Below are 21,865 nucleotides of genomic sequence, written 5' to 3' on the forward strand. Positions count from 1 at the left end.
TGTATTCTACATGACTTGATGATAGCATTTTCGCATAGCTGAAATGAATATATCTAAATCATTCTCATTTATTATGTAAAATTTAATTCAAAATTAGATATTTTGAATAAATTATTGCAAAATCACTTGCATAGCTCAAATATATGTTTCTTAACAGCATATCTCAAGAATACACCTTACAAGCAACAATTTTACCTTTGAACCTTTACATAACTTGACGATTAAATCTGATTTATGGATCCTCTCTTAATGAAATGCATAATTCAGATGCATAACTAAAAGATATACCTGATTTATGCCGTGAAATTTGCGTAACTTAAACGAACTTGTCTCTCAACAAGGTTTATAACACATTTAAACATCAGGGCAAGAAAGTTTGGCCAACTGCCAGGGGAATCATTTAGTTGCTGCCGCAAAAAAGGCTGCAACACTCTGGGGCAGCTGTCGCAGCATTTTGCGCAATTCCATTGACTACTTTTGGGGCACGCTGCTCAAGAATGCAATTGCCAACGTAAAAATACAAGGAAATAGCCCGGTAACAATGTTGCGGCTGCTGTAAAGCTTTAAATTGCTGCAGCATAACTCCAAGTCCAACATTTCCTCGCTTCCCCCTTCGATAACCACTGAGTTATTTACCTTATCGGATGCTGTAACTGTCGGCGTCACCGTCGTCGTGTTCTGGAATTCGTTGAGTTCTCTCGCTTATCGGGCTCCCAGTCATGTCGCATTTTTGTCAAAGCTGTGAGCAACTTTTACGCTAAGTTGCCTTCAGTCATAAGTATTTCCTCGCCGCTCCTCTCAACTATTCTTTGGAGCTCAAGTTGTCAACAAAAGTCACGCAAAAGTCTGATAAACTTCCGTGGCAGTCGAGACAGATGTACTCCAAACCGGAGTCAAAAGTTTTGCTTACTTTCAGGCGGCGCTTGGAGGAGCTTGTTCCATGCAGAAAATTGTCTGCATGTGAGCGCAAGTTGATTTTATTGTTGCCTCTGTGCATATCTATCAAATAACTCGTCAACAATGTTCATCATATGGAGACGCACGAGTGTATAAAATAAACTTTAAATTCTGAGCAACCAGACAGCAGCAATTTCTTATTTCTTCGGATTTCTTCTTTCTTTCTCTTTTTTATTTAACGTCTTGTAATGCTATAAAATATTTTATGGCTTCCCCACCTCCCACACATACACAACACTTTTCTCGAAATTTATCGAGGCCAGGCAGACAGACATACAAAAACATATATATATATATGTATACTAAACGTATACTATTAAACATTTCGCCAGACAACCATAAATCTGTCTCAACTCAAGGTCAAGGCGTACGTGTAAATTGCCATTTGATGGATTCGATGAGTTAACCCTCGTCTCCATCTTGGCCATCATCAAATGGTTTTAAGTGAGCTTTAAACAGCTCGAAAGTTTGTAACAACTTTTACCAATTTCCGCAGCGAGTCAAGCGTGAAAAATGTCATTTCAACCAGACGAACAATAATAATAAACTTTGCTGTGGCAACTCCACTGGCCCTCTCTTTCTCTACCTCCCTCTACCTCTTTCTCTCTAGCCCTCACTCTGTCACTCGCTAAGCAGCTGCCATAAAAGTGCAATGCAATGCGTCTTGTCTTAGACAAAAGTCTGAAATACGAGAACAAGAATAATTGCAATGAAGTTATGTCTGGCAGCATTCGCATTCGCTGCCATTATTATTATTATTATGGCATTGAGTGAGTTCCCGTTTTGGTTCCTCAAGGAAACTGGGAGGGGGAGTACGTATGTGTGTGTGAAGTGGGCGGGGTCATTACGGCCACTACAGAAAGATGTCTTTGCTTGGAATTCATGTAGGTAGCTGCAAATGGGTCGTCTCTGGTGGCCTCAAACTGCAGTTACATGTTCTACAATTACACTGAAGTCTTAGAAAGTTTATAAATTGCGATCATTAGTCGAGCCAGTCGAGCAGGTGACCCTAAGTGAAGTCTGCTTTAGGAAAGTCATTAAAGAAATTAATAACGATAAAAATGATTCGGGATTAAATTGAATGGGTTCTTAGACTAGTATTTCTTTATTACAAATGCAGATTAAAATAATGAATGTCTTTAGAAGAGCCAGCCAAGCAGATGATCTAAACGTTAAAGAAAAATAATAATTTCTAATTCAATGAAAGCATCCAATAAATATGAAAGAAACATTACGTTAATTTGCTATTTCTATTAACAATTAAGAACACTAAATAATATATATTTACAAATAATTGGACCAACACTTAATTACATTTTATTTTAAAAGTATAAATGAAGAAATTTTAAAATTTAAATCGTTTTACATAATTATAGAGAAAGTAGCTTGAGCCTTTTTATGAAATAAACATTAAAACTTGTTCAGAATACTAATATTCATTTCGTACATTTTGCTTTCAAACCACTTTATTGTCTATCTGCGAGTTCTCAAATTATCATCACAAATAAAAAAGTTTGCGTTTAATTTTCACAACAATAAAAATGATAACAGCAACTATGTTTTGAGCTATTTAATTAAGCCATCGCTTTGATAGCTGGGCGTGGCAAACGAACGTCATAAACTTGGCCAATTGCAGCCGTTAACTCTCCAGCAACTTTAAATGTTGCACAATTTCAACTTTTGCAAACAAAACGATTCTTGAAGAGAGACAATGCCGGAGAAAAATGATTGTGTTCAGTGGCAGAGCCGCGCCCACTTTATGTTTGTATTTGAAAAGTTTTTTAATTGCCCATTCGACGCTTTCCCTCACCATTTGCCATTTTCCATTTTTGCCGCCAATTTGGCCTTCCGGCCCAAGCTGAGCCTGAGAGAGTGGATTGAGTCTGGCGCTTAATTAATTTCAGCTATGAGTAATAACATCATAAATGCCAATCCGTGGCATCTATCTCTATGCATCTCTTGCTCTGCCCCCGCTTGCCCCATCTCGTCGCTTTGTCAGCAGTTTTGCGGCATATTATTTGCTATTGGCTTTTTTATTGACAGACGTCGAGCAATTTCACTTTGCGGTCGCACAAAAGCAGCAAAAGTGAGGCACAGTCCTCAAACCCCATACGAATAATTTCCCCCATTTCTTCCATTTCCAATCCCCAATCCCCTCGCTGCCATTTATGTTAGTTGAGTTTTTCGAATTGTGTTCCCTGACTGCCAGATGCAGTTCTTAAACTTTTCGAATTGTTTGCAATGTGTGTTGAGGGAAATGTACTAACAATAATAAAAATGCAGAGACGAGTTGAACACAACTTTTTCGCTGAAGACGAATGACAACAAGATAACACGTTCATTGAAATTTTCCCATTTAAATTGCGCACATAAATTTTGGTAAATTGTAAATTGTAGCACCATTTATTATGACTGTTGAAGAATTGAGGAAAAAGCTTCTTTAAATCTGACCAAATTTAAACAAGTTTTAATAGTTTTAATAGAGACAATGCCATATAACATATACAACAGATATATTTATAAAATATATCTTGCATTGGCTTTTATTTTGAAAGACACTTAAGCAGAGACTCTTTATATTGCAATACTAAAGAACAACGGCTCTTATGCTTTAATTCTTTCTTATTACATTCTCATTTTAATTAGAGTAAACTCACAACTTCTTTCAAAGCCTGTTGTTTTCTTCTCTTTTAATCCGTATGAACTACCTCGAAACAAAGCTTTTGAAGCTCTGAACTTTAAGATAGTTTTCTTAGCCATCTTATCCCTACTTCACATTTTGCTTAACTTTCAAGTTATGCCAAAACTCTTGACAACAACAACATTTCACTATCTCTCTTTCCCTCCACTTCTCTTTCTCTCTCTCTATCTCTCTATGTGTCCATATTTCCAGCCACCTATCAGGCTAAGCTTTATGGCAGCCGCTAATGCACTCTCTTGCTAAAACGAAGAGGGCAAAAGAAAATAAAAATCAGAAACATAAAGAAGCTTATGAAACTTCCAACCTACATCAACTTTAAACAGCTTTTGCCTCTCTGGCAACAACAGCGAATACAGAGACCTCAATTGGGCAATCTTATCACTGACCATAAATATTAAAGCACAGCAATAATAACAACAGCGGCAACACCACAACAACAAAAACAACAACAACAGAGCACGAGGCACCACTAGACAACCCCAGAGGCGAGGCCCAACCACAATTCAAGGCACAGCACAAACACTGTGGCAAGTCTCGAGCCACGCAACGCGCCCATTTATCACGCACTCCAAATTGACCCAGCTGACCGATGGTCACACACACAAACAAAAACAGACACACATAAGAGCATTAGAAGCGTGATAGAGATACCACCTTATCCCCCCTCCAAGCATAATAATCATAACTATTTATAAGAAGATCGCCACAAGCGTCAAATCCACTGAGCAAAAGCAGATGATTCGCAAACATTACCAAGAAGAGGCAAGGGGGAAAATGGGGCACGGGGTAGAGTGGGTGATAAAGGGGCAGCGGGTTACAGAAGTGAGATAACAAAAAACGTTTTAAGTTCTTCGCTTTAATTGATTTGGGATTAAAGACAACTCGCTTGTCAATATTTGTGCCACTTGAAGCTTGTTGAGGAGGAGCCGAGTGAGGCAAGATTCAAACATAGAAGAATGCGAATGTGTTCTGGAGACTCGTCGTTAAATTCTTTGCTGTACAAATAGTTTAAATGGACTTTAAATGTGCAAACTGCTGAAATTGCCAGAGCACTCAAGTGACAGTTGAACAATTGTTGCTATGCTTTAAATGGGGCGGATAAACTATAAATTTGTTAAGCCTTTTTGTGGCGCTTCAACTGTGCTATTGTCTTTATTAATATTATTAATATTAACTATTTGCTTGTTTCTTTTCTATTTCTAGGTAAGTGGTTTTTTGTGCTCTCTCTATTGCATTTATTTAAGAATTGGTATGTACAATAATTTTCTAAGATTACCAGAGGAATTTTTACTCAACCATTTTGAATCTTTGTGGTTTTCAATTACTTAATCGTTGGATTATTTTTTGGAAAGTATAACAAGACGAATTTTATGTTGACATTTCGGACTTAAAGCTATTTTTTTTTGCAACAGAAATCAATTGCTTTTTATGATTTCAAATATTAAAGAACGTGCTAATAAAACAGTTTTCTCAGACTTGAATTTCTAAATCTTAATTCTCTTGTCATAATCCTTCATGGATTTGTGGCAACAGAAATCAATTGCTTCCCTTGCTAATAACCCATATATAATCATCGTGGATATCCATGCCAATAAGACCACTAAAACGCTCGACTTATGCCAGTCAATGACTTCCAGAGCTCCACTCTGAGTGCGCTCTCAGGGTCCCCAATCCCAAACGCTCCCCACGCATTTCACATGAGTTGGCAAAAATGGCAAAGCCATAAGTCGGAGTCGAGTAAATGTAAAAAATACTCGTACATATGCTCATAAATTTTTTTGGCTGCCAACTGCTTTGCTTGCCTTGGCAAATGTCGAGGCCAAGTTGAGGTCCCCGATTCCCCCTACTCCTGCCCCTTCGATTTCCATAAAGCCAATGGCCAATGGCGTCTCAATTTGACATAATCAATCATTTTTGAACTCCCTCTTCCATTCGCTATGCCAGCAATCAGACTCGTTAAACAAACCCCGAAAGTTTTTACAACTTTATTATGCCGCACTTTCCCCACACCCCTCGTCCCCCTTGAATCCATGCAATGTCTAGTGGCGAGTCTCCCCTTTTCTTTTGCCCCTTAATCGCGTTTTTTCGGTTTGGACTTTGTTGTCGCTGGCTTTGGCGCCGCAGCGTCTCGCGCTAAAAATAAATGACGCCAGCACATAAAGTGTGTGACTGCAGCGCCCAATACCCGCTATACTCTATCCTGGGGTGCTTCGACTAACTACAAAACACAAATTTGCACAATTTTTTCACATCTTCGCCCCCTCCGCTAGCTCTTTACTGCGCAACTTCATTTTCGTCCTTTACACACACAGGAAGCTGCGTCTGTAATTTTTTCTCTACGCTGAATAGTTTTGCCAACATCTAAATAAAAAGCAAGTCGATGGGGCAGACGACGCTGGCAACGGCAACGGTGATGACGCCGGCAACGGCGACGGCAACGGCGACAGCGACGTCGACAGAGCCGCCGCTTTGGCGCCAGCTGCTCGCCCCAGTCTGATGTCTGCGGCGTGGCTCCTGTGGCAACACTGTCCTCGCAGACTGAGCTAGACAACCCTTGTGATGCCCTGTGGGGCATTGGGTTATGCGATTCCAATGAGATAAACTATACATTATGAAGAAGAAGAGTCTAGTTCTTTTTTGAAGGTTATTAAATTATTTTAAATTTTAAGAAATGTTGTATTTGATCTTATTATTTTTATTATTTTATTATTATATACATGGAAATTTTAATCTATTAATCCATTGTCCGATTCAACTATTGAAATTAAACATTAAATATTTAGAAAAATAACATCAAAACCATAGAAGTTTTGATATTTTTATTTTCCAATCAAAAAAAAAGGAGTGTGACCTATTCTAAAAAACTTTCTGAATGTATCTTCGTTAGAGTATACTACATTATATGTTGGAGTACTACAATCGTTGATATTCTCATAAAAATGAAGGACAAATCCCATTGCCTTTGTATAACATCTTTTGTGTGTGCTCTCATATTTGCTGTATAATTTAAATAATTTGCACAATTATAGCGTATCCTTGCTGTCACATGAGTCTGCACAATTTTGTTTCAATTTTTATTCCCCTCTCTCCGCACCACCCTCCTCGATTACTGTTTTTGCCGTTTTGATGCTGTTATTTGTTTTGTCGCCGCCGCCGAGCCGCCGCTGCTGACGTCGACGGTGACGCCGACCGCAGATGCTGCTGCGGCGCAGCAGGACGCTTGATGTGTTTGGCTGCCAAAGGATTTGGGAGTCGAGTGTGTCATATTCAGTTCCGCATTCGATGCGGCAGACATCGCAACGTACGCACAGCGTTTGGCAACATTTGACAATCGGCTAGGCAGTCAACATTTTTCGTGGGCAGCAACATGTTGCTAAAGTACTATACATGTTGTTGATCGCCAACAACTCGCAGTCTCGCTCGCTCGCTCTCACTGCACGCAACTAAAGTCGCGCTCAGCGCTCTCTCGACGAGGCGATTTTGTGCTCTCGTGCTCTCAACTGATCTTTGACAACATGTTGTTAGTATAACGCGAACTGCTTAGGAAAGCGGACGTGCTGCGCGTCGTCGTTTTTGTGTTTAGTATCTGTTTCTTGAGTGCGCCGAGTATCTTGCAGTACGTTAAACGTGAGAAGCGCTCAGGCTACGTGATCGTGTTTGTTGTTTATTTGTTTAACTGATTACTGGAGTGTGTGTGTAAAGCGAAGTGTTGCGTGAATTGTGATTTAAAGAAAGGTTCATTGAGCATATTTTTGTTGTGTGCTGAAAAGCTTTAAAATCTATAAATAAATACAAATATAAGCCTAGGGCCTATAAACGTGCGATAAGCGAAACACAAAAAAGAAAAGGAATACAAAAAATAGCAACAAAATTAAAGCGAAATAAATACATATTAAATGGCAAACCGGTCGCTGAGTTCTACGAGTTCTTCAAGCAGAGTAAAGTTCAGCTGGTCAGTTAACAAACTAGCAAAGCAGCGCAAAGTGAAACAAAATTAAATACAAAAGCCAAACAAATTATCTGTTTGGTGTTGAGTTTGAGTGACACAAAAAGATAACAAATGAAATTGCATACAACTGTTTAAATTAGCCGCAAGATAAAATGATAAAGAAATTTAAGCAAATAAACAAACACAATGTTGCAGCAACATTTGTGATGCGGAAGCTGAAAACAAACAAAAACAAAGTGTGCCAGCCAAAGAGTGATCCAATCATAACGATAAAAAACCCTACATTGTCCCGCCCAAAAAAACCCCAAAGCGTGCTCATTGCCAACAGTTAGTAGTTAAAAACCCTATCTACAATATCACCCAATATCAGGAGTGTCTCTCGACAGTGACTCGACTAAAGTTGCACAATCAGCAGACAACAATACGAAAACAAAATGTATATAGAGGAAAATCTGCAACATCAGCGACCATATGAGTCGAGTTGAGGGAAACCGAAACTGAAACCGAAACGAGACTTGCTTATTGTCATACTAAAACGCAGTTATTGTTTCTCATCAAACAGCAACAAATTAAGCAGACAATCAGAGAGGGAGTCTGGTAAAAACAATGCCAAATTGTTTAATGGTGCATGTCGAAATGAGCTACGTGAATTGTTCAGAATTCATTGCATCAATATATAAAATCGAGCCAGTGGCTGAGGCTTAAAACGGGGATCTAAGAACTTAGTACTCGACTAGAAATGGAATGAACTTCAGTCGAGTAATAAAGATAATATCTTTGCTCTACCTTCTGTTATAATTATGTTCGCTGTCATCCTCTATCTTGTATTGTATCTTTATTATATTTCTGTCTACTGCATTATACTCGCAACAATGTAAAGTTGTATAATGTACTTTCCTCTCGCATGTCCAAAACGAAAAGTTCTACTTTGTTTGTGGAGTTTGTTTAGTTGCTTGATGGATACCTGAACTCGTAGATCCCATTTGTGTTCGGCTGCATTTGCCATTTTGTTGTGTTTTGTATCTTTGCGTTATTTTTTCGCTAATGGCAGCGCAAAGCCCGTGACATGCCAATATATCACAAGCAAACAGAAACAAATCCCGAAAAAAAAATACAGAAGAAAAAATAATCAAATTAGGTCTCGACTGTACACATGGCAATGTTGGCAGCATTCACAGCATTCAATCCAAAACAAAATTCCCCGGCACCCTCGCTGTCACCCTCATCCGGACACTCACATGTGGCAGCTGTGTATGTGTGAGAGAGTTCCTCTTCTGTCTAACGGAGGTGGCATTAGTAGTGTCACCCTCCCCGGAACCGCTTCACTTCAATTCATCTCGCGACTTTGCGTGTGTTGCGTGCGATCAATTAAATGAAATTTTGGAAGTTCTCAGCGTCACCCTCGCATCCTGTGGCTCAACTTCTCTCTTTTTTTTCCTTCATTTTGTAATAAATTCTTATTAGAGTTTGGCGCCTCGGGAATTCCAGCAGCCAAGAGGGGACACTCTTCCCCGCTCTCCCTCCGCTCAAAAAAAATCAAAATTTATGAGCATTTTTTGCGCCGTTGTCTTCGGCTTATAATAATGTGTTTGAACTGCACAGTTCAACGTGAGCAACGGCGCTTTAACTCAAGTATTTTAATTGACAAAATATTGCAATTAATTATGCCGCAGTCGCGATAATGTATGTGTGTGAGTGTGTGTGTGTATGCGTGTGTGGCGCAAGACCCGATGAAGATTGATTTTCGCTTTTCGCAGCATGGAAAATTTGCAGGCGCAGCTAATGAAAATTGTCATTTGCCAGCGCAAAATGAATATGTATTTTTAATATATGCAGGCGTTAACTTTGAAGTTTTTGCAAAGATTTTCTTATGATTTGTATTTCGTTTGAACTGCCGACGTAATCCATTTTCTCCATTTATAAGGCGTGTTAAAACGCTGCGTTTCGACTCGATTTCCTTATAGACCTTTACATTCGCATCCACATCCCAAAATCTCGGCACTTTATAGTTGGTTGTAAACAAACTGACATTTAAATCAATTGCACTTCAGATTTTTGCTTCCTTTAAAGCGAGCCGCAGTTTTTTTTCTCCTTTATTTTTGCTTGAATTTTTTTCCAAAACAATTTCCATTGATTGACTTTCTCGACTGTGTCATTGCTCCGACTCTGTCAGCTTGTGTTTGCTGGCATTTTGTTTGCCATTGGTACAGGCTACAGAGATAAAGTAAATAGACCAGCGGATAGCAAAGCAGACAAAGATATACCCTGTAAGTCTTTCTTGCTGCTTTCGATAGTATTAAAAGGGAAAATAGGCTAAACTGAGTGTTTTGCATTTCCAGTGTTTGTCCGCCATGTAAATGCCATGTAAATATTTGTGCAGTCCCAACATCGGTGCCAACATGAGAGCAGCGTCTACCCAACACCTTCAACACACATCTTTTCCACAAAAAAAAAATAGCTGAAAATAAAGAGCACTAAATACTACACGAAGCGACACGGCGCTTGCTTAATTAATAGGCACAATTTTATGACTCTTCATTGTTTTCCCAAATAAAAAGAGCGACCCATTCGATATTCGATCCCAGACCCGAGCTCTCAGCTACTGTTCTACCCAAGGCTAATGACCCGTAAAAATTGACAACAACTAAGGCGCATGGCTGGCGTGCTTAGGGTTGTCGTCTACCTGTTATGCAAAAGGGTTGTCGTCGCGCAGCTTGGGAAACTGTCTGAGTGTTGTCTTGGATTGTGTGTTTAATTGACGGAAAGGCGGCGACAGCCAGGCGAATAACATATATTTTTTTTTGGGTACACAAAATGTTAATTAGCAGCAGGAAATTGGTTAAGAGAAAGAAAAGAAAATCATAAAAGAGAACCAATTGATGTGGGAAAAACGGCGCTAAGCATGGGTAAAGTTGTGGAAGAAGAAAGAAAGAAATATGGAAATAATTATGACTTTAATTAAGTAATAATTGATATCATTTTGAAAAGAACAAACGAATGTGTAACAAGACAGTTCGTTGACTTTCTTTGCTAACAGAAAGTGAATAAATGAATTTACCAATTAATAATAATCAAATAATTCTGAAAGGATGGGCAGGCTATGATTGTAACATAGTTTAGAAAGAAATAAGAAATATGCAAATAAGTATGAGTTTAATTAAATAATAATTGATATAATTTTAAAATGAAGAAACGCTCATTCGCACACGGCAACTTAATGACTTACAGAAAAAGAATAATTTACGGACTACTTTAAATAATATCTTAATTACCGGCCTAGTTAATAATACGACCCAGGAGACGTCTTCTCAAGAGAAAAAGACAGATAAAATAATTGCATTAAAGTTGCAACCCGTTTGAGTTGCTCCCTTGTTGCATTGCATTATATTAATTAGCCGTATGGGCAACTCAAGGTTAGCATTTGTGTCTAGCTTGCACCTTGTAAGGTTGACTAATTGGTCTCTGTGCGCAGCGAGCATGCAACATGTTGCCATCTGCCACAGCTCTCAGCTGCCACAGCGGTAGCATGTTGCAGCCGTCGCTGCACTTTGGCACTCAATAAACAGTCATTATCTGCGGCTTTGTCATCTTTATCGTGGCCTAAGAATGCGATCGAGTCGCACCTTTTAAAAAAGGGCTCGGCCTGTGTCGAGACTTCAGTTGACGGAGCTGATTGCAGATGCCTCAAAAGGTTGCGCCCAGCAATGGGAATCATTAATCAGCTGCAACTAATATTTGTGATAGTGTTGCAAGTTCTTGTTAGACTCTGATTACAGCTCTGCTCTCTTTCTCTCGTTATTCTAATCACTATTCGTGCAGTTTGACAAGACACCGAGACCAAGAGGAGTTGCCACTTAAATGGAACCTCATTTCATCGTGAGCTGAGCCGCAGTTCTAGGAATCGTTGGTTCGGAGTCGCAGCCGCAGAGCCCTTTTCGCTCTCTTATCTACGCGTCTTCCATTTAGTGGTTCAGTTTCTCTAGAAGACGCCACAAAAATTTAATTATTATTATGCCACATTATCTGCTCGAGCCTCTTTATCTGCTTCTTCTGATGCTCGAGTTTGTCGTTGATTAATTCACGACATTATGTCTGAGGCGTGCACTTGGGAAATTGATCAACAATCTTCTAACTTAAATTCATTCGTCTTGGCGTTAGCAAATTATTGATGATGACTTTCGTGAGAAAAAAGTATCTTATGTTGAGTTTAGTATTATATTTTATATCCTATGTAAAGCACATAGTTAATTTTGTGAAATTCATATTTTCTTTGAATATACTCCACTATTTTATATCACACTTATACGAGTAGTACCCAATGAGTTGATTGAAATTGATAAGGATAATTCTGAAGTTTAGAGCTAAAATTGTTGTCAAATTATTTTGGAATATTCATTTCGGTTTCTGAAGTTGAGTATTTTGATTTATAAACATATTACTAATTAAAGTAAATTCTTTTGCTGTACAGCTATTTAAATTATCATTATTATGTCACTTTTCTAATTGAGGTCATCCTTTGAAATTCTTTTCTTCTGTCTGAAAATTCGCTATAAACGCGTTCAATGCTGTTTGCAATGCCGTCTCTTGTTGTCACCTTAATCCTGGCACCAGCTGCCGGCTGCTTTTGCCTTTGCCTGTCTGTTGTTTTGTTGATGTCGTCGCTGTTATTGTTATTGTCTTGCTATTAGTGCCACCGTCCAATGCAACGCGCGCATGTTAAAGAAACATAAACAGAGTCCGACCCCTTAACCCCATGGCCAGGCTAAGCACTTACCCGAAATGCATACCCGAAAAAAAATGAGAAAAACATAAAAAAAAGAGGAAAAAATTGAAGGAGAAAAGGAGAAAAAAAAGTTTTTCATTATTATTATTGCCCACGTTGCAAGATGGGGCTGCTGATAATACAACGAGTGGAATGACAGACAGACAGACGAAGAGCGACCCAAAAATTCATCAGCATAATCAACAGAAGCGTGGCGAGAGCGGGAGCGAGAGAGAGAGAGAGGAGCGGTGGCAGGGCAATGTTGCATGCAACATGCACAAGATACGAGTGATTGTTGCCTGACAGCCCGTTGAGAGTTTGTCAGACGCTCGGTCAATGGGCAATGGGGCTGTTGTCAGGCCAACAACGAATCATCATCATCTGTGTGTGTGTGTCTGTGCAACTAGCATACAATATATTTGGATACATATAATAATTTTGAATTTCGTTGTTTGTGTTCTCCATCAAGTGGACGCACAATTGACGAAGGGGGAAGGGAGATGCGGGTGTCTGGCTGGGGAGTTGTAATTACCGCAACTCGAGTGGAACCCGCAAGCAAACTACGTTCTTTTATCATATGTGACTTCACTGAGACTGACTCGACTTATCAGCCATGCAAGCACATCAATGTCGAGTTGTATTCATTATCTTACAATAAGTATTCAAGCTACGCAACTGTCTGTTGTCTGCCCCCGGGTTGCACCTTCACACTGAGACTGAGACTGAAACTTAAACTCAATCCCAGACTCATTGATAAATTGTTTGTTGACGTGATTTGTATACAGACTGCGATTCAATACGATTTGATTTGATTCCGTTTTGGATTCGTGTCGATTTGATTAGATTTCTTGCATTGGCTTTTGTCTTACTCAAAAGTTTGACCAGTAGCAACTCGACATGCGATATGCAAATTTATGTTTATGCCCCAAACGAAAGCGAAGCTTAATTCTTTTTCTTGTTTCTTTTTGGCACTCGATAGATGCTTTCTACACGATTAACAGTGTCTGACAGATTGATGTATGTGCTGATAACTTGCACCTCGTCTGATTTGCTTCCTCTGAACTCCATTTCTCATGTATTTTAGTATCTCGCTACAGTTAATCAAGCATCTATCTTGACGCCTGAAGAGTTGATCTTGAAAGCGGCTCGATGGCTATTAATATGTCTACTGATTTTCAGATTGCATTAGGTCAAAAAACCTGTGTTTAAATATGGTTTACCAATATCATTTGCATAGAGTCAAATATTTTTGAAAATTGCATTAATTCCCACACGTCTCTAGACACATCTAATATTTCATCTGATATTTCGTTTTATTTTGCTGCGTTACACAACAACATTTATTCTCCAGACGATCGCTTAAATTAGAAGCTCTTTAAGCTATTTGTAGATGTCGAGACCTCGTGCAGCTAATATTTCAGTATAACATATTTTATTACCCCCATTTGCAATCCTTAAGATACATTTACAGCAGACGCAATTGAATTGCATGCAAGCATCTTGCACAATGGGTTGGCCTTTAATTAAATGCATTAAAGTGAGCTATATACATACAATAAGTATAGTATAAACTTGTATGCCATATACGTAATGGACAATCCCCGCTTCCAACGATGCTGACGTACTAGGAAAACTACACTTAAAAGTAGTTTGCGAGTTTAAAATTACGTCCTCCCCCAAGTCACATATTCACAATCTCTTTGGCTCAAGTTACATGAGCTAATGTTGTTATTACAGCAAGCTAGCTCTAAACTTAAATTAGACTCAATTGTTTATAATTCTCCGAGCGCATATGTCAAGTGCGTTGTTCCTCGTTGTTCTTCGTCGGCCACTTGAGGAAGTGCCCAGCCTTCAATCTTAAGCTCGATCCGCTTCTCAAAACTGGTTGAGCTCAACTGTGGTTCGACGTCCACCCGCTAAATTCACAGAAAAACGAGAGGAAAACAAAACTGAAAAGACTCGACTTCTCACACAGCAGGTTTCGTGCCCAATTAATGCAGTTCGAATAGCGATAAAAAATCTTTTATATATAAATATTGTTTTTGTTTTTCTTTGGGTCGCTAAAATGCTTGGCGCGCCCTTTTGGTTTACATTTTCGTATTGCCTTTTTGCATATATTAATAAATATACATGCATTAAATTATACATTCTACGAGCGATTAACGTTCTCTGATAAGCCCAAATAGTTGTGCGGAACTCACCGAAAATCAAATTTGTTTTCCTTAAAGCCCAAAAATTGTATACAACTATAAATAAACGATAAAAACACTTCTGACGACATGCACGAAATGTTTATTGTTACTACGAATATAATATATTTTTTTTGGCTCTGATGTCATGTTCGCTATAGATACGAATAAATAAGTATATAGAGAAGTATATCTGAACACACCTCAATAATTATATGAACATTAGCTTCAAGTGAGCGACTGAGGGAGCACTTCTCCAAAAACAGTCTCCAGCAGCAGCAGCAGCAGCCACAAACGGGGCCAAAAAATTGTCCGCATCCAAATTGAAACAACAACTCGACCCAATTAAAAGCCTACAACTACAACAGCGACGCCTCTAATGACTAAAAACCAGACACACTCACAATACACACTCTCAACTTGCGTGTTGTTGTGGCATTTACAAGTGTTTGTTTTTTTTTAGCTGTCAAATGCTTTGGGTACCAATGACTTCATAAGAGTTAAGTGTGATTACAACGTTCAAAACGAAACTTTGAAGAACCATTGGGAAACCTTGTTGATTCTCTAATATTATTGTCGAATGAAATAGCCTGAAATTAAGTCGAGAACTGCAATCTCATGTTGACCAACTTTATATATTTTATCAATCTAACAATCAACTTCAGCTGACCTTGACGCTACTTGAAGTTGCTGCTTGACCGCATAAGAATTAATTAACACCAATATGTCATAACTTGAATTTTAGCATTTGTAACAATAAACAAAATGTATCAAATATTGTTTGGTGTAGAATTTTAGATAATTTTAAAACCCTTTTACATTCTGAAAATATTTTCAACACGCTTTGTCTTAATTATTATTTAACACTTGCGACGATAACTCAATACAAAAGTTCGACAATAATTCTTATCTATTTTTATACTACTTAATTTGCTATTAATCTTAAAGATTGTAATTCTCACCTTGGCACAAAGCTTGCGCATTTGTGTTAAAATAATTAAGCCTAGGATTAAAGCTCACATCAGAAATGTTTCTGTTATTATTTCAAGAATGAAAATGCCAAAAGAACATTTCGTAAGTCCCGCAAAAGTTAACAGTTAAGCAGACCTTGAGGGTGTGTGCCAGCTCACCGCCCCTCAAGCGCCGTCAACCCCTTGGCGACCCCACGAACGGCGCCTTTGACTTGAATGAGTGACACGAAGCTACTTAGCAATGCAGTTGACAGCTTCACTTTGATTAGTTTGCGTATTTTTTTGTTTTGTCTGCCTTATTTTTCAACCAGTTTTGACATTGAATATTTAGAATTCCATTTTTTTTTTGCTGTATTTATATTTTATTTGGCTTTTGTTTATACATATTTATTTTATTTTTTTCACTGGAAGCTGACACAGTTGCGAACAATAAATTTGTTTTTTGCTTGTTTATTGCGCATTTTTGTCAACAGTTTGACAGTCTGGGATTACGAATAAAAAGTGGCAGCTACTTACTTACAGTGTGTGAAGCTGATCAACACATGAGACAAGCGAATATTCGTAACACTCAGCTCTAGTAGTTTCCCCATTTTGAGTTGTGAACACATGTTGTCTCCACTGATGCTGATGCTGATGACTTTGACTTGATGCTCTCTGTGGGTCTTAAGTATTTCGCGCTTTAATCGTTCGAATCCATAATTCATTTCATTTCCTTAAAGCATTAATCAAATGTGCGTCTCTCGCTCTCTTTGTTTGTCATCTTGTGCGTTGGCTGACTTTTAGTTTTTTTTATTTTTTCTACTATTTTATTTTATTTTAGTTTTTGTTCGCTGCTTTTTTTCGTTGAAAATTATGGCAATTTCCTTGTGAGATTTGACTCGATTGATAAGCAGCCACGTCGTCTAGACTGGAGCGACCCTCTGCAGCAGCAGCAGCCCACAGGAAAAAGCAGCTGAAGAAAAAAAAACCTAGACAGACGTCACAGCGATAAGCCTGTGGGCCAGTCTCTAATACCCCGTTCCAAAAACTACACAACAGTGACTGTCAAACTGTGCGAGTCGTTAGTGAAAGCTGCTGGGAACAGCGCCTGGCAAGCAGTTAGAAACACCTTGGCGCGTTCAATTGTTAAATTGTGTGCACATTTGACATTTGCCACCATTTTGAGATCACAATAGACATTCCAATGCAATAAAATGCAAAACAATTAGACGCCTACTGCGGCACATAAAATGCAAAAATTCAACTTCAAAATGTCGAAGTCGCAGTCGCAGTCTGTCGGACCTTGGGTTCGATTTTGTTGTCGAATTATTGGCAGCCTGAAATTAATTTGATTTATGTGCGATTTATTCAATTCAACTTTAGGTTGTGCCGCTTAAACTGATGTTGCGCAGCTCCACGTGACTCACAATGCGGCAAAGGAATATTGCACTTCTATTTCTATTTATCCAAAACTTTGCATAGGCAATAAATTTGATAATCTCAACTGCCGCATGGCCATAGCTCAACTTTTGTGTGCAACACTGAAAGCAACTGCAGTACTCTTAAAACTGCATCACAATTATAAATTGATTGACTGAAAGTAGTGAATTGCAATTTAAAGACTGAAATTAGATCTTGATGAAGCTGTGAAATTTGAAAGTTTAAAACTGGTTCATTGTCAAGGAAACTATTCTGATTTATGATTATAAAAAGTTTCATGTGATGAAAACAGTTTTCAATAATTTCCCTAAAGAAAAATGTGTAAAAGCGGGAATGTCATAAAATTGGTCATAAAACCGAAACTTTCTCGCCTGGAAATTGTGACGAAAAAATATTAACGCAAAATATGATTGTAGGCTCAAACGGGAAATATTAAGAGTACGTGGTACTAATTCCATTTTATTAGCATTATTATTATTAAAGTTGAAACTCGTTTCTTCAGATTTCTCCACACTGCAAAGTTTTCCTTTTGTTTTTACTAACTTCAAGGCCGCTCTATAAAGCTGTCTCTGCAAATTGGCACTTCTTTAAGTTGGGATTAATCCCAACTTGAAACATAACTATTTCCGGGTTCTGACAGAGAAGGGGGCGTGGCACATCATCCCGTCCCCTGCTCTGCAATGTCTCTCAAGTGGCTGCCAACTTTATGAGTTTTAGTTTTATCAAGTCTTTGACACTTTGTGACTTGCAGAACGGGCACTTAAAACATAGTATCTATAAGTCTACGGACTATGTTGATGCCATGTGGCGAGGCTCTCGGACTGCAACAGTTCATGCCACATGCCAGGCACTTCTACTCGTTGTTACTGTTGTTGTATCTGTCAATTGGTTTGTTAGTTGGTTCTGCAGTCGTTGACACTTGAAAGCGGACTTGAGTTCGGTTCTGGTTCTCTTTCAGTTGCTGTTGTTGTCGTTGTTGTTTGTTTCTGGTTGTGGTTCTTATTCCAAGCCATTGCGAAACTTGCTGACTTTGCTAAATGACAGCTTGACTCAACAATAGCAACAACAACAACTTGCGAATGCAATAAATAACAATTTTCTAATGTCATCAACATACGCTCAAGCCTTTGTATCTCCTCTGTTCTTCCCTCTCTCTCTCCCGCCTCATTACGCTATTTCTCTCTCTCCCATTGTTCTCTGCTCTGCAGCTGCCTTAAGGCATCGAGACGACTCTCGGCTTTTGGTATTTCCCTCTGCTTGTTGTGTTGTTGTTTTATAGCGCTGCGTGAATTGGCTGTAATTGTTTTGATTGCAGTTCATGGCTTGGACTTCACACTCTTGCCTCTCTTTCACTCTTCGCATCATTTGATCTCACTCTCACATCTGTCTGTGTTTGAGTTCTAATAAACAACAATTTTAATTGTTGCGACTGTAAGAATTGCAGCATTGTAATGTTGAAATCGATGTATAGAGTTATTAAAGATATGCTGCAAAAAAATCATAATCATTGTATTTACAGTGGTGCAAAAACAATTGTCCCACATGCGAATAATAATTGCACTGCTATAATCACATAATGGTAATTTAATGATTATAATTTATGAAGAAAAGAAGACACTTCTTCACATAGATTTCACATAGACTTGTTTTTAATTTTTATTTTTTGTAATTAGCTTTTTTGCTAATCAACTTAAAAGAAGAGCTGAATATTTTTTACAGCTATTAAAAATTCTTTATGTAGCTTTATGTTGTAAATCTCCGACAAAGTCTGCTTAAAGATCTCTTACGCATTCCACTATTTTTATTAGCTTCCCTTCGAATAACCTTGAAATAAGTTTTTTTGGCCAACTCAGCCCTTTAAGCGTGTCTTTACATGCTTTTAACTGTGGCATTCAAAATCTGACAAGTCGTCGAATCCATTAGAGCTGCTTGCCATTGTTATAATGCTCCATTCAACTGGCGTCTCGCTGCTTTTCGCGCCTTTTTTGGGGGTCGTCAATCAAAAGCTAGACAAACAGTCAGAAAGTCAGTCAGTTAGTCAGTCAATCAGCCAGTCAGACATATGAAATGGATGCTAATTAGGCGTTAATGAGATGCTACGCTTTACGGCTATTAAATAAATAGATTTCTGGCTGTGCAACGCCCACTGTAAGCTGTAGCGAAGGAGTGGCAAGTGCCTGTGGCAAGTTCATTGTACGCAGCACTTACAACTTCAGTTTCAATATGAAATGTTGCTCCTCAATTAGGCATGATTGATGCAGCTTTAGTTTAAAGAGCTCGGGCAATGAGCACGCGGCGGGGCAAAGCAAAAAAAAAAGAGACCCCCAGGCTTGAATAAAAAATGATAAACCTCAATTTCAATGCAGCAGCAATTAATCAAATGAGGCAACCACAACAAGAACAGAGCAAAATAGCATTATGAAAACTTTATGAAAAGTTAAGAAAACCCCAAAAGAAGAGAAAAGAATATCAACAATCAACGAGAAACGATGTCCGCGGCCAGCGCAAGTAATCGACCGCCGACGTCGCCGCTCTACGATGGCTATGCCACAATCCGGGCTCGCGGTCTGACGCGTTCCCGCTCCATACGTGCGGCTGAAGTCACGGAGGCAGCCGCCGCCGCCTTGCCACATGAGCTGCAGCAACCACTGGGGCAGCTGCCCATGCAACACTCGCAACGCAAGCGAACTGTCTCGCTGAGGAGCAACTACAGTCAGAGCTCATCGCTGGGCCACGGCGAGGAGATCTATGCCAGAGCCAAGCCAGTGCGCACGCCCACGATTGGCAGCGACCTGGAGCCCATCTATGCGAGTGCCACGACCACAGCAACGGCAACAGCAGCCGCCAATGCGAGCGGCTTTCGACCACTGTCGGATGCCTCGAGTTCCTCTGGAGGCGGTTCGATGCCCTGCGACTATCAGAGCGTGAAGAAGAACTCGCGCTTCTCGCTGGACTCGCTGCAGAGCAGCGCCACACCCAAGACACCGGATTACAACACAGCCGGCGAGGAGGAGCACATCTTTCTCTACACGGCGCCCGAGAGTCCCAAGCGGCGACTGGACAGCGGACTGCGCAGCTCCTACGATAGCTCGGAGCGTGTTTGCTACTCGCCGCTGCCGAAGCTCAGCTTTGACATGCAGGAACGCGACTCACGACGCGCCACATTGCGACACAATTCGGTCAGCAGCTCCACGAGCAGTCGTCGACCCATGACTTTGTCTCTGACTGAGTCGTTGCCACTGTCGCCCACTGGACTACCGCCACCGGCTCCTGTGAGACGCGAGAGTCTGTATGCCAAACCAAAAATCTATGCCACGCCCACGCGACCACCGACCACTAAGCGCCTTAATCTGTATGAGTTGCCTATTGTAACGCAGCGCAGCAACAGCACCGAGGTGCTGGAACGCTCCTACACCAGCCAGAGTCTGGCCACCATCGATCAAGACGAGCTGCTCGTGGTGCCCAGTGCCATGCCCATGTTGCCCAGCGCCGTCGATCGGCGCTATCACACGCTGGGCCACATGCGGGTGAAGAGCATGGGTGCGGGTTTGCATCGCAGTCTGGATGTGCCTGTGGGCTCCATGCTGGACATGAGTGCCCATTGGGCCCATCAGGGCAGCCACAAGTCTGCTGGGAATATCTATGCCTCTGCCGATGCGGCTGTCAGCGATCTGAATCGCATGGCACCCGAGTACATGGATCCGCTTGACTTTAAGATCGGTTGTCAGACGACGCTGAGGAGTAAACCCTTAATTCCCTGGTATGAGTTGGCCATCAGGCGCGACTTTAAACGCCAGTCGTGCCCGCCCATCAGTGGAGCCCTGACCTTGCCAGCGTCACCTCAGTTGGATGATCAGGTAAAGAAATTGTTCATGAAAGTGAAGTTGTGAATTGATTTGTTTGTAGGGATATTAATCATGGTACGATTATGGAAAAGGTATAAAGTGCACATAATTTAAATTTTGTATGTGATTTTTCATTCATAATTCATATTTAATATTTAGCCAGATTTTATGTAACATATAAATTTATTAAAGAGAATCTGTTGAATCATACAACATATATTTTGAACAATGCTCTTTTAAGTCGATCGCTATTCCCCTACACTCTACTTAAAGGCCTAATAAAATATAATCTGTATTTTTCATTGATGTGATTTATCTAAATTATCAGAATAGAAATTAAATAAAAACATTTTTTACAATAATTAAGACTTCATAATGTTACACTACTGATTGATTGATAAATGCGACAATTCAATCTGAACTTGCTATGTTAAAATCAATACAAATTTAAATATTGAATGCCTTAAATGGATTATCATCTAAACCTGTTTATTAATTATTGTAAAGCTATTTTTATAACTGAATGTCTATTGAATCGTAGTATACCTTAGTCAAGAACGTTTTGTTCAGTAATTTACTTAATGAAAATATTACTCGAAGTATTGATTAAACTACCACAACAATTATTTTCTTCAATATTCAATTTATTTTCCATGTTTTGCTTAAAACAAAAACCCACACAATAAGAAGTTGAAATAATGAATGCCTAAAAGTATAATTAATAGCTATTAACTTCCTTTTAATTATGGCAAAGTTGTACTTAGCGCTGGACATCTATTGAATTTTAATATACATGTATATATTGTATGTATGTAATATGTACTGTAGCCTTGAACAACATCATTTTTCAACGGAAATATTTCTTAAAGTATTGATTGAATTATAAGTAGCATTCAATCTATATTTCCAAATTTTGCTAACCATACTAATTTTTAAAGATAGCTTAAACTTGAACAATACAATTTGTGAACGGAAAAATACTTATTAAAGTGCGAGTTATACAACTATTCCCCCTTACAATGTTCAATCTATATATCAATGTTCAAACTCAGTCTGAAATTTGTGCGCTCGT

At 39.3% G+C, this 21,865-nt stretch overlaps 1 protein-coding gene across 15 annotated transcripts in view; it reads left to right on the forward strand.

Annotated features, from left to right (window-relative positions):
- The window catches only part of LOC133846056 (protein sickie), a 210,023-nt gene that overhangs the window by 172,614 nt on the left and 15,544 nt on the right, over positions 1-21,865 (forward strand). Inside the window, exons 1-2 of one of the 15 annotated variants that reach the window (XM_062280880.1) lie at positions 7,199-7,610; positions 19,315-20,805. The exons of 11 other annotated variants lie outside the window; for them this stretch is intronic. In XM_062280880.1, the coding sequence (XP_062136864.1) occupies positions 19,438-20,805 (1,368 nt within the window). In that variant the 5' untranslated portion in view covers positions 7,199-7,610; positions 19,315-19,437. Of the gene's footprint in view, positions 1-7,198; positions 7,611-19,314; positions 20,806-21,865 lie in introns of those variants that run through there. 3 more of the 15 variants (XM_062280897.1, XM_062280889.1, XM_062280855.1) reach the window with 3 other exon arrangements.

Source organism: Drosophila sulfurigaster, chromosome 2L, assembly GCF_023558435.1.
Source record: "Drosophila sulfurigaster albostrigata strain 15112-1811.04 chromosome 2L, ASM2355843v2, whole genome shotgun sequence".
NCBI lineage: Eukaryota > Metazoa > Arthropoda > Insecta > Diptera > Drosophilidae > Drosophila > Drosophila sulfurigaster.